General features: G+C 41.0%; 1 protein-coding gene across 9 annotated transcripts in view; it reads left to right on the forward strand.

Moving 5' to 3' along the window:
* LARP1B (La ribonucleoprotein 1B) overlaps positions 1-13,621 on the forward strand; it is a 32,804-nt gene that overhangs the window by 16,123 nt on the left and 3,060 nt on the right. For 7 of the 9 annotated variants that reach the window (XR_010303742.1, XR_010303741.1, XR_010303740.1 and 4 more), the window contains exons 8-18: positions 3,354-3,498; positions 3,703-3,877; positions 4,661-4,833; positions 5,276-5,644; positions 7,783-7,897; positions 9,403-9,605; positions 10,002-10,108; positions 10,619-10,779; positions 11,436-11,580; positions 12,672-12,781; positions 12,963-13,090. Coding sequence is in view for 6 of the 9 variants with exons in the window: in XM_064149979.1 (XP_064006049.1) it covers positions 3,354-3,498; positions 3,703-3,877; positions 4,661-4,833; positions 5,276-5,644; positions 7,783-7,897; positions 9,403-9,605; positions 10,002-10,108; positions 10,619-10,779; positions 11,436-11,580; positions 12,672-12,781; positions 12,963-13,090 (1,831 nt within the window). In the remaining 3 variants the exon portion in view is untranslated. Of the gene's footprint in view, positions 1-227; positions 691-3,353; positions 3,499-3,702; positions 3,878-4,660; positions 4,834-5,275; positions 5,645-7,782; positions 7,898-9,402; positions 9,606-10,001; positions 10,109-10,618; positions 10,780-11,435; positions 11,581-12,671; positions 12,782-12,962; positions 13,091-13,621 lie in introns of those variants that run through there. The other 2 variants (XM_064149981.1, XM_064149977.1) reach the window with 2 other exon arrangements.

Consider the following 13,621-nt stretch of genomic DNA (forward strand, 5'->3'; position numbering starts at 1 on the left):
TGTGCTTTTGAGTACTGTTGGTCTGTTTGCTGAAAAAAGCTGTTCTTGGATGATGTTTCCCTTACTTGGTCTTAGTTTCACTTTGAGAAGTCTTGTTAGTTGTGTGTTGTGAGAGTGTTTCCCCTGAAACATTTAACTGAACCAGAGTAGCTTTGCAATGATACTTGATTTTTCAATAACCTGAAATGTTTACTTTCTCATGTACACCATTAGGCAATGAGAAACCATCTGGAAGACTGCTTATCACCAGGAGACAAGTCAAAAAGGGCCTGGAAACCCCTAGTTGATTTTAAAGAGACAGTTTCCACCACTGGCAGATATTTCACCTTCTCTACTTGCAACGGCATTTCTCTGCGCTGCCTCTGTGGTGGTTTTGGATTGCCCTTGTATTCCATAAAGCAACTTGCTTATTTTATTCTTGCTTCTTTTGTTACAGTTGACGCAAAAAGGAAGAAAAAAGCCTCTTTAAGGGCAGAAAGTATCTGACATGTGGCTATCAACTTCAAAACTTCTATTGCAGTCTTTTTTGTTACTCTTGCTGCCAGGCCCTTATGAGACCTGACAGTGGACATGTACCCCCATGGCAGGATAATCGGCCTGCACTGTCCTCAGACAAGTGAGGGAGGAGCACAGACACTCCACTGTTGGCCAGATTTCTGGGCATGCAGTGTAGAATCCAGACCTTCTAAGGTAGGACATGATGATGTCCCCTTCTGCTGAGAAAAATGTCAGTTACAGCATTGGTCACATCTGACTTCTGGTGATATTTGCATTTTATTTTAGCAACAAGAGGTTGGCAGGTGTCTGGCTAACCAGAGCCATTGGTTGCTTGTCTGATACGAATTCCCAAGGCAGGTTGATTCTGATGTTTGCTTTCTGTGAGAGAGAGGGAGATTCTTGAGCAGGTTTAGAACACAACTGTGCTGATTTTGTGCCCCTTAAAAAAAGTTTATTCACTTAATACATTAAAAATGATGGGAAACAGACTTTTTCCCATCAGTTATCTATTACTATCTTCAGCATGGAGGTGGTGTTGTCTGCCTTCCATAGTTTAATTGTAAAATACTGAAATGACTATGCCAAAGAAGGAAGTATATGCAGAATGAAGCTACACAAAACTGTTAGGTTTTAGAGTTGATTATAGGGTTCAGGATAAATCCAGATATTGGAGAAGTGAGATGGGTTTGAATCCTAGTGAATGGGTGAATTTTAAAATACTTCACCAGCTTAATAGGGGAAAAATCTGAAAGGCTGTGTCCAACTGTGTTGATGTGTAATTCCAGTGAGAAATATGCTGCTAGCAAGTAGTTTATGTTCATCCCCAGAAGCAGCTTGATGTGTGGGAGAGTCATATTTGTATTACATTACGTCTTTAACGTTTTTAATTACAGGCTGAATTTGTCAGCCTGAAAAGTTTCAGTGCTTAGCGACTCCTCAGTCTGCAACATGGAGTGGAAGTCTATCTAAAGTCTTCTTGAAAAAAATCATTAAGTAAACAAACGTTCAGACATGCATCCAAGTCTGCATCACTTCAAGGATAGGCAAAGACACTGAGGAGAATGAAAAGCTGGAGGGTGTGTGTGTGTGTGTTTGTTTAGGTTTGTCCCTCTGCTTGGAGCAAACTTGTGCCATGTCTTCATATCATTAATGGTCTTTCACATTCCTTTTTCTAGAGTGATGGACATCAAGTGAGGCAGTTTGAGTCAAGTTCAGTCATTGTCCATTTCTGCTTGTGGAGTTTTTAACTAGGTGAATCGTTAGAAGATTTTACCTTTACTGTATGACTGTAAAGGTAACTCTAGTGAAATGCTGGTACATGGCTTTCATGCTTGCTTATCTGCTAGACTGGGAGGGGAGAAGCAATGTAGCACTTCAGAACAGCAAATAGGCAATTCTGGAAAGAAACCTTCTCTTTGTGCACAACTGTTTCACTAATCAGTTTACTTACCTCTGAGTAAGAGCTTGGTTCTCCTAAAGCTTTACTCTCTTCTGTTTACTGTATTGGCAATATTTTCATTTGTTGTGTGTCTTATTGTCCAACTTTGAGACTTTATATTCGTTCTGTCCTGGAGCTAAGTGTTTCATATGGAGAGCTTTGGCTTTGAATGTCTTTTATATATCAAAAACTGAAGAGATGGTACCAACTTTACCTTCGGGTCAAAGATGGCATCAGAGTCCTCCCCTCTTGGTAAATTTTGCCTTCATTTTGACATGAGTGGGACTGTTAGAATTTGGTACTTTAAAAATAGAATTAACTTTGTTTACATTTATTTGCATGTGGAGTTTTTTTCCTTAGCATTTTAATACTGTCTTGTTTTATTTTTTTCACTACCTCTCTTTTTATCATAGAACTTTAATTGCTCTCCATTAAGTATTTCTCTACATTTTCCTGAACCTGATGAGCAGTACTATCCTTTGGATCTAATGTTCAAAATCATGGTATGATGTGTAAATTGTGTGGAAGGCCTAGATTTTAGCTGGCATGATTTAACTGAGGTTTTTCCCATTCTTTTTCATAGGATGTTTTCTTGCTCCTTTGTTTTGACAGATCATGATTTGTTTTTTTTACTTTACCCCTTTAAGTATAAACATCTTGACACTTGGGTCATTTCCTGAAGCAGCTTTGTTGTTTAAGGAGATTGTTTATTTACTATTTCTTTGTTCCTCGTCTGTCTTGTGCTGTGGTACTGTCAAATTCTTGAAATGCACCCTGTCCCTCTTACTCCACTAAACGTCATCTCTTCTTTTAGACTTTACCTTTCTCCATGAACTGCTGTGCCTTTTTGGTACAGCCTCACAACAACTACAACATTACTATTTTTTTTTTCCTCATTTCACAAGCATGCTTGAAGTAATGATAACAGGGTACATATATATGCCTCAACTCTCAGATAGTGTGCTTAAACCTTCTAATGTACTGGAAACTGGGCAAAAAAAGATAATGGTTCAGGATGAAGGTGCACTGATACTGCTGTGTGGGAAATAATTTATGCTCTGACTGTGAGCTGTAGTTGTCCACCTGTATGGAAGCTGAGAGAATGTTGTTTCCTTCTGTTCATGTAAGTAATAAGGAAGGGGATGGGTGAAAGGGAAATTAAACAGCTTTTTCCTTATGCAGTTCATATATGCAACTGTAATGAGGGTTTGATTTATACTCCTATGGACTGTGCTGGATCATAAGTCTCTCGTAAGATGTCAGGCATGCTGTGCTGTTTTGTAAGTCTTGCTTCTAATGACACACCTACTGAAAGGAGGACTCTGATGACAAAAAATGCTCTGCTTGTAGTGGAAGACTTTAAAAAGGAATCTTTAGGTAGCTATTTGACAATGTTCTTTATGTTTCTTTTCTGCAGTGAGTATTATTTTAGCACGGAAAACTTAGAAAGAGACTTCTTCCTGAGGAGAAAGATGGACCAACAAGGATTTCTGCCTGTTTCATTGATTGCTAGCTTCCGTCGGATGCAGGCTCTCACTACAAATCCTGCACTCATTTTAGAGGTAAAATAATTCAGAAGTACGTATGTAGAAAATGGCTTGGTTAATTTTGTGCTGCTATTTATAGTCAGTGCAAACAAGTTAAGAAAAGCTTCTGTTTGCCATGACAAGGATTTTGTGAAGAAGCTATACATGTCAAAGCTTTACTTTCTTTGGGTGGTGCTGGATCTATAAAGCTTCTAAAGTTGTTACATGCATGTCATGCAGGCCCTAAAGGACAGCACAGAAGTTGAAACTGTGGATCAGAGGATAAGAAAAAGGGTTGATCCAGAGAAGTGGCCAATTCCAGGTCCTCCTCCATGCAGTCTGCCACCAACTGACTTTTCTCAACTCATCAATTGTCCAGAATTCATACCAGGCCAAATTTTTGGCTCACATACTGGTAAAGGATTTATTTAGCAGAAACATAAATTTAGGACTGTCTGTCTAGCTTAGGAAGTTTGCCTCTCGATGCTGATTTTGTAATAGCAGTTGTACATTTGGTAACCATTTGTTCAGCTGATATGCCTGTCAGCCTTGCAGTTGCCAAGTCACATGGTTGGTGTGGCTGAAGAGACATAAAAATTTCTCTTATGTGTTTGGGCTGTAACCCTTCTCCAGAACGGAGTATAATGGACAACAGTCCTTAGTAGTAGGGGTAGTAGTAGTGATCTGAAGTTAATCATAAAATCTGTGTTGTTTTGGTAGCAGTTGAAAGTTAAGTCTTTATTTGATGCATCATGGTTTTGGATGGGGATCTCCTTCGCATCATTAATAGGGAGATGGCTTTGTTTGCTGACAACCCTTGGCAAGAAAACCCTCTACTGAAAAGCTGGCTGTAGTTAAATGGGAAGAATGAAGGTTGAGTTAGGCACCCATCCATAGAGCTAGAGGATGGTGTGGAGGAAACATCTCCCTAATGATGCTGCTCTATTTTCTGAATAGCATGTCCCTCAGACTCTTAGAAACTTTCTGCATAAATAAGCTTCTAGAATTGATCTTTTTTAAAATATTAAGGAAACTGTGGGTAGCAGTCCCCTGGACATGAGAAGTGTTATATTTAACCAGAAAGGTAGAAAAACGGTAGTTGCAGTTAAAAGGAAGACTTAATGAAACAATTAAACTCCAACAAAACACAAACAAATCAGCCCACAACAGGAGTTGAACTACTGTTTTCCACTGTTAGAGTCCGCTCCAAGTTCTCCAAGAATGGGAAGCCCTCTGGGTCCTAAGGAAAACACTGAAACAAGTAATTTTCAGACCATGTCTAAAGGATTGTCTACAAGTTTGCCTGATTTGGACTCTGAACCTTGGATAGAAGTGAAGAAGAGGCATCGTGCATCCACAGTCAAACTAAAGGTAAAACGTCTTTAATTCCTGTTTGAGCAAATGCCCCAAATTGGCCAGCTTTCAGTTCACAGTGTAAAAAAGATTTTTCACGTCTTAGTGTATTTGGTGCTTGGTAGTGCAGTGGTAGTGCTCACACTGCTTGCCCTCCCAGACCTAGGGTAACTTAAGTGAGTTTTAAATCCTGATCCGAAGCTCAGTGGAATGACAAGGAAACGTTGGAGGCTTTTTCTGTTGGGGGTCAGTTGTACCCATTTGTTCAAAACATGCATTGAGAGCTGTTCTAAAATCTTATGGCAGGATTATTTAGAACAGTGATTTACTTAAACATCTGAAAGTGGCCTTATTGTCTCTGATTGCTGTATGCTTGTCTATTGGGAATGTTCTAACATGTTCTGTTGGTCTCCCATTGTCTCTAATTCAAATATAAAGCCCATCACTTTTACTCATTTAGGGAAGTACTCCTGTGTCTGATCAAATATCAACTCAACAACCACCCCCACCACCAGAGGAACAAGAACAAGAAGAACTTGATTTTTTGTTTGATGAAGAGATGGAACAAATTCAGGGTCAGAAGAATAAATTTACTGATTGGTCAGACAGTGATTCTGATTATGAAATTGATGACCAGGATGTAAATAAGATCTTGATTGTGGCACAGACACCACCATATATGAGAAAACATCCTGATGGAGGTCATACTGGCAACCACGTGTGCCGTGCAAAAATCACATCAGAGCTGGCTAAAGTTATTAATGATGGCTTGTACTACTATGAACAGGATTTGTGGATGGAGCAGCGTGAGGATGACACTCTGATGAAGGTAATTCCTCCTTTTTGATCTGGAAAACCATGCCTGTCCAAACAGTTGGAAAGTTACCTTCCATCTCTTCTGTATAATTGTAAAATGCTACATTTCTCTAATAGAGAGCTGGCAGTAGCTGAATCTACAGGTCACCTGAATTCATGGGGTTTCAGAGAATGCTTTGAGTTGGAAGGGACCTTAAAGATCCAGCCCCTCTCCCATAGACAGGGACACCTCTTGCTAACCCAGGTTGTTCAAGGCCTCATCCAACCTGGCCTTGAACACCTCCAGGAGGTGGCCTTCACAGCTTTCCTGGGCAACCTGTTCCCGTGTCTCATCACCGTCCCTGGAAAGAATTTCTTCTTAATATCCAGTCTAAATCTATCCTCCTTGAGCTTAAATCCGTTCCTTGTTGTCCTATTGCTACAAGGCCTTGTAAAAAGTCCCTTGCCAGCTTTTTTGTAGGCCCCTTTCAGGGGCTGGAATTCTCTTTACAAAATTGCAAACAGTTGTAAACAAAACCAACCACTTTTTTTTTCTCATCACATATTTGACCAAAAACATTTAATGAGTTGCCTGTAGAACTATATTTAACAGTTTAGAAATGGTTCAGCCTTCCTGGTGTTTTCTTGTTCTGTGATTAGCTTGTTTAATAACATTTGCAAACCCTTAGCAGAGGGGAAAGAGGCACCTTTTTGAGGTGAGATAACTGCAGAGGAATGTAACAGTCATTTGAGACTGGTTTTATAGTAAGGTTCTGTTTGTCTTGTAGTTTGTTACAACGATAGCTCTGTGAGAAGGGAAACATTGGCTAGCACACCTTATTCCAGAAGCCTTTTTATTTATAGCCTGTGCACTGGGCTCTGTCTTGGAGGCTTTCAAAACTTTGCCAGGTTTTGATTTATTTCTGAAGAATTGTATTAAAGCATAATTGAAAATATGCTTAACAGCTGTAGAATGAGAGATGAGATATACTCCAGCACTGCATAGGCAGTGGCACATCACAGTCTGGTCACTTACTGCACTTGGTTTATAAAGAAGCCCCTTTTGCCAGTGAGTGGCATGTCTGCAGGCAGCCTCACCATGTCACTAGCAGGTATTACGTATACAGAGATACCGAGTTACCTAAACACTAGGTGGTGAGGGGAAGGAGCTTTATCTGTACATAAGGACAGGTGGGTTGGGGGTTGGGTGGAGGAAAGTAGCTTAAAGGACAAATGGAGCATGTGGGCACAAAAAGGCTGACAGAGATAGAAATGAATGTGGCGAGTAAGAGCAAGAAATGAAGGGAGAGGTCAGAATGTGGAGGTTAAGGGCAAGAAATAAAGAGAGAGTTCAGAATGTGGAGTGTTTATTACAAAGGAGATGCACCAAGAAAATCAGCAGTCTGGAAGAGGACAGTGAGAAATAGCACACACCAAGAGACAGTGTTTTGCTTTTTGTTGTTGACAATGATATAAACAAGACTTCTCCTACATGGCATGCACACACAGATCTCACCCCATCTGCCCCTGAGATGGGTTATGAGTGATCTGTGAAAATACCACACAACTTGGAAAAATCCTGCCCTTTCACAGTTCAAGCTACTAATAAAAACAACAAAATGAAACCAACCAATGGCCGCTAAACCACACTGGATAAAGAAGCAAACCACAACAGAAAAGAAAACTACGAGAGATACCATAAGAGCTAACTACTTCCTTTATACATACTGCTGTTTCTTGAGAGGTAGCCCAAGGAGAGAAGCAGAGCCTGTGCTGCTCCCCTGCGTTGCTAGGACCTTTCTTATCTCACTTGCTGCAAAAGGGAGAATGGTGTGAGGCTTGCCAGGGACCAGCACTGCTTCTGTTTCTAATTTTTCTGTGAAAATTCACATGTAGGTGGCCTTTCCTGCCTGCATTCACCCACTCGTTGGCATAGCTGGTGCTTCTAGCTAGCACAGTGTGAGCAGCAGCTTTAGGTCATGTACAGTGTTCATAGCAACATTTTCAGTGTGTGTGCTAGTATTCCTTCCTTCAGAGAATTCTGTATAGACTGTGTGGGTAGTTGTGTCTCAGTTCTGCCTTACTTATTTTCTCTTCTATGAAATTCACCTGTTTCTCAGGATGATAGCCATTATCCTGCTTTGCCTTTACAATTTGCTTTTTCTAATCTAGCAAGAGATTGAGAACTTTAAGAAGCTAAATCTCATTAGTAAGGAAGAATTTGATAATCTTGCACCAGAACCAGTTGCTGATTCAACCCAGAGAGTTCCTGCAGGGGCATGGAAAGGTGAGTAATAATTCATAGAATGATCTTCAAGGATCATCCAATTCCAACCTTCTGCCATAGGCAGACACACCTCCCACTAGAACAGATTGCTCAAGGCCTAATCCATCCTGGCATTTAACCTCCAGGGATGGAGCAGCCACAACCTCCCTGGGCAGTCTGTTCCACTGTTTCACCACCCTCACTGTAAAGAACTTCTTCTTAACATCTAGTTTAAATCTCCCCTCTGCCAGTTTAAACCCATTACCCCTTGTCCTGTCATTACAAGACCTATTTGGTTTTAGAATCTCTGTAATAAAGGACAACTCTGTAGGTATATTAACTCTTTCTGCCCGAGTAACATTGTCGTTTTGGCTCAGTCTGAGGGGCTTTTTTGTTTGCCAGTTGTTCAAATTGTCAGCTGTTTGCCAGTAGAGTTGTTTCCACTGAGTTTGAAGAAGCTGCTACTAGTACTTTTCAGGAGAGATATAAGCATCAAAAGGTAGTGTTCTATTTCGTTGTTACCATACACCAACATCTGATGCTTTTTGTGTAACCTGGCATTTAGAATATGTAAATGGCTGCTAAAGTTGTGAAATATTTTCAAGAAACCAGTATTTTTATGGGGAATGGAGATGGATTAGAAGAATGTTCTGCTTGTATCGTAACCTTACTGTGCAGTCAGAATGTCCACATCTTATGATTTGGGATATTTTTGATATATCAGTACTATCAACATGTGATGTGGTACACACTAATAGCATGTGTAAAGGTGTTGAGGAAAACCACCTCAGCAAAAGGCAAGAACCAGGGTTACACTTCCACCCTTCTCTTACTTTGCTAGTGTAGGTATATGAGAACAAGCAGGTAAGAAAGTAGGCTTGCTTTTTTTTTTATGAAGGGCATGCTTGGATCCCTTTTTAATAGTTCTGAGCAGTTTGTAGTGCTGCCATGCCAAGTGCTTCTGTTCAGTTGAGTCGTTTTGGGGTATGATGTAGTTCATAGATTCATAGAATGATATGGGTTGGAAGGGACCTTAAACATAATCCAGTTCCAACTCCCTTGTCATAGACAGGGACACCTTCCACTAGCCCAGGTTGCTCAAAGATTCATCCCGCCTGGCCTTGAACATGTCCAGGGAGGAGCCAGCCACAACCCCTCTGGGCAACCTGTCCTGGTGTCTCACAACCCTCACTGGAAAGAATTTCTTCCCAATATTCAGTCTAAATCCTCCTTTAAGCTTCAGTCCATTCCTCTCATCTCATCACCACAAGCCCTTGTAAAAAGTCCCTTCCTGGCTCTTTTGTAGCCCCTCTTCAGGTACTGGAAGGCTGCTCTAAGGTCTCCCTGGAGCCTTCTTCAGGCTGAACAACACAAACATTCACAGCCTGTCCACACGGGAAGTTTTGCAGCCCTCTGATCTATTAACTTGAAATGAAACAGCCTTTAAGATGTTAGGGAAGCTTAGGCTCTGAAATCCTCAGTCTATTGAAAAAACATTTTATCCTTCCTGCTTTACACATTTACAGAGGAGCTGCCTCGCACTCTGTCCAGCACTGAAGCACCTTCAGCAGCACCAATTGCTCGGTCACTGCCAACAGCAGTTCCAGATTCTCCCTGCCTTCACCCTGGCGTCACCCCACGAACTCCTCGCACCCCGAGGCTACAGGATCCCAACAAAACACCCAGGTTCTACCCCGTGGTTAAAGAACCACGATCCATTGACGTCAAGGTAAATGAGAAGACATCATGCTTCTTTACACCCAGGAAGGCCTGTGGAACTCAGCTCTGTGCATTCAACAAGAATGAACAGGCAAAAAATGAAATGCTCCTACTTTTTTATTGCTCATCAAAATATTTATAATATTAACCCTTCCTTTTTTTTCCTACAAAATGGATTCTGAGCATTCTGTAACATTTCTTGGAAGTCCTTGCTGAAAAGGTGTTATGGCTAAATATATTTTGAAACTTTATTTCTTACATAAGGCTAATAACAAGGTTATGAAACTGGAGTGTTAAAACTTTTTATAATGTGCTAGACAAAATATCACATTTTCAGGACTTGATTTTTAGAAGGAGAGAAGGCAAAATCAAATCAGGGAAATAAATGTTCCGTTTACTTTCTTAGATTCCAAGGAAAAGAAAAACACGACACAGTGCAAATCCTCCCTTAGAGTGCCACGTTGGTTGGGTGATGGATTCCAGAGACCACAGGCCAAGATCTTCCTCTGTGAGGTAATTTTTTTCTTTATTGTTAGAGGTGTCATTAATGTCCCTGGTTCCCACAGTTGATGCAAAATTATGCTGTGATAAAAGACAATTTGTAAGTACAGCAGTAGCAAGAAAAGAGTGATCAACCAAGACAAAACTGCAGATTCTAGAGCTGTCTGGAAGTATCTACTTAGTGTTGTTTGCTGACCCATGGAACAGTACTATTACTTCAATTACTGATGTTTGCTTCAGTGTTTTTTTGCTTTCAGGTGGTCATTTAAAATCAGGCATGACAGTGGTATTTCACTATCATCCAAAACTACCTGGGTTTTGACATACTAGTGCAGAATCTGATTTCTGTTGAAGTGCAACCAAGAGAATAACTGGGACCACAGTGGTCACTGTAGTGGTCATCAGGTGACTGCACTATTCTGGCAGGTCTTGTGAAGGTCAGAATGGCTAACAGCTGATTATCTAGCAAAGCCTCATTGATGAGGCAGAAATATGTTGGTTTGGGTTCTTTTCTTTCTTCAGCAGTTCCAATGCTTCACCTTCAGAAGGAGCTCCACTAGGAGGAAGTTCTGGATGTACCCCAAATTCTCTTCCAAAATTTCAGCATCCTTCTCACGAACTGTTAAAGGAAAATGGCTTCACTCAACAAGTGTACCACAAATACCGCCGGAGGTGTCTAATGGGTAAGCTGCCAAGTGAGCTTCCTAAGATGTTATGTAGAACTTAACAGATGTCATCTGAGCACCTCTGCTGAGGACAGGCTGAGGGAGCTGGGGCTCAGCTTGAATGGAAGACTCTGGAGAGACCTTATAGATGCCTTTCACCTGAAACAAGTCTGGAGAGTGACCTTTCCTAAGGGTGTCTAGCAACAGGACTAAGGGGAATGGTTTTAGGCTGAGGAAGATTTAGACTGGAGCTTGAGAAGTTCTTCAGTATTAGGGTGGTGAGACTCTGGAATCAGGTGCCCAAGGAGGTTGTGGATATCTCCTCCCTGGAGGTATTCAAGGCCAGGTTGGGTTGAGCAGCATCCCTTCCTATGGCAGGGGGATTGGAGTAGTTGCCCTGAGGTGCTTTCCAACCTAAACTGTTCTATGATACCAGGTTTCCCCATGTAGTTTTTAATCCTTATTTTGTCTTGGGAAAGGAAACATTTTATTTGATGCTTGTATTCTATGAACTCTACTTTCTAGTGAACTTTACATTCTCTGACAAAAGAACTGTCCTCAAATGGTAAACTTGCTGGAATGTCTTGTGTGTGTATTACTAATGGAAAGGCACTTGAAAGTACCCTGGTGAAAAACTGGAGATAGGGTTTGTCAGACTTTCTTTTTAATTCCAGAGAGGAAACGGTTGGGAATTGGCCAGTCCCAAGAAATGAACACTCTTTTTCGTTTCTGGTCCTTTTTCCTGAGAGATCATTTTAATAAGAAAATGTATGAAGAATTCAAACAACTTGCTCTAGAAGATGCAAAAGAACACTACAGGTATTTGGTTTCTTCCTGAAAGTTAACACTGCTGAGCTCTTACCGTTTGTTTTAGTGACTGTGAAGTTGATGTATATCTGAAGTGGCTTTGACTACTTGTAAATCTTAAAATAACTTACACAGGCTGCTATTCTCAATGCCCGAATTCAGTTTATATACTTGTGATTTGCAGATAAATGGCTAAACGTGCCCCATCTCCTGACTTGTAATTAGTCCAAAATTCTGCAAATCCTGTGAGTTCTTGACAGTGATGAGTCAGCTCTGGATTTAGTAGCACTCATAAGATTCTTCCTCCCAAAGGAGAAGACATTCTTAACTTGTTCAGATCATTCAAACTGCTTCTCAGCTTACAGAAAACCCAGAAAAATGACCACAAGGGTGATTGCCACCACCCCTTCAGGTCTTTGCTGTTTTCTTCCTTGGACCCGCTTCCCTCCACTTCTATCTCTCTTAGCTATGAGAAGGCTATGGAAATACTGAAGTTTGGATATGATGTCCGAGACTGCAGACAGAGAGGTCTCTGAGAGGGCACAAAGGTCTCTGCTCTGAGGTTTCTTGATGCTCTGCAATTACCCCAGTATATACTTGCCAGGAGAAACTTCAGAATGCTCTTAAGTGGACTAATGTGGCTGCACATGAATGCAGAACAGGAGGTCCCAGCTATCTGGAGGCTCACAGTAGCTGTAGTGATGGTGTGACAGCCAAAGCGAGAGTGTGTGAGCTGGGATGTGCAGAGCTGAAAGAGCAGAGTCCTGCCCTAGGCAGTGAGTTTTGCCCTGGTGGTGACTTGGCCTGACCCAGTATGGCCAGATTTATGCTGAAAGTGAAAGCAGTTGTCCTCTTTTTGTGTGTGCGGTGTCTATAGTTGGTGAGTTGAAACCATGGGACAAACTTGATTCTCCTAAGTCAGTTTTGATTACATGTAAAGGTGTTTCAGAAAAATAGGTCAATAAAAGTTGGTGTGGAAAGGAAGCCTTTGTTATGAGAAGGGTAAACTGGGACAAAGCCATTTACTGAACTGCAGAGAGACTGAAAGCTTGCATCCTCCTGAGGAACAGGTAGGAATTTCATACCTGTCTGTTCTGTTACAGGTATGGATTGGAATGCCTGTTTAGATTTTACAGCTATGGCCTAGAAAAGAAATTCAGGCAAGAAATATTCAAGGATTTCCAAGAAGAAACAAAGAAGGACTATGAAGCTGGTAACTATCATAGGCCACACACTGGGGTTATGTGAGTTTGGGAGGTCATTTAAATTCCTTGGCGCTGACTTAACCCAAGAGCAGTTTTTCTTCATGTTCTTTTGTCTTAAAGTGAATAATGAAGGTTTTGATCCATTCTGGCCTTGGTAATTGGTACCATTTATGTTTTTTCCATTATTAGGTCAGCTATATGGACTGGAAAAATTTTGGGCTTATCTAAAGTACTCTCAGCACAAGACTCCAGCCATTGACCCCAAACTGCAAGAATACCTTAGTAAATTTAAGAGGCTGGAGGACTTCAGAGTGGATGTAAGTTTCAATACCTATTTTAAGTAAATATTTGTTGTACACATTTCTACTGAAAGGTAAACTGAGGACAGCACTTAATTTCACACGAAGGCAGCTTAACACATCTTGTCTTTGACTAGGAAAAGCATGATGGAAAAAAAATCCAATTCCAATGAAAAATGAAGGTTTTCTTCTAGACAGTCTTTGAACCAGAGTATGGTACTGAGATGTGGTGGCTCAATACAAAAAGCACTGAGCCATTTTCATGGTGTGATGGAACAAGCAGCAAAAAATGGCTTCTCTGTCATCTTGTAAGATTTCAGACTGTTGAAGAATTTAGCAAATGGATTAATGCCAACTGGCATTTTTTAATGAACTGTGACAGACTTATATATGCCAAATTCAATGCATCACAGGATCACAGAAACATTCAGATTGGCAAAGCCCCTCAGGATCACCAAGTCCAACCAATACCCCTACTCTACAAGGTGCACCCTAAGCCATGTCCCCAAGCACCACATCCAGACAACTTATAAACACATCCAGGGTTGG

This window comes from Pogoniulus pusillus, chromosome 10 (genome assembly GCF_015220805.1).
Source record: "Pogoniulus pusillus isolate bPogPus1 chromosome 10, bPogPus1.pri, whole genome shotgun sequence".
Lineage (NCBI taxonomy): Eukaryota > Metazoa > Chordata > Aves > Piciformes > Lybiidae > Pogoniulus > Pogoniulus pusillus.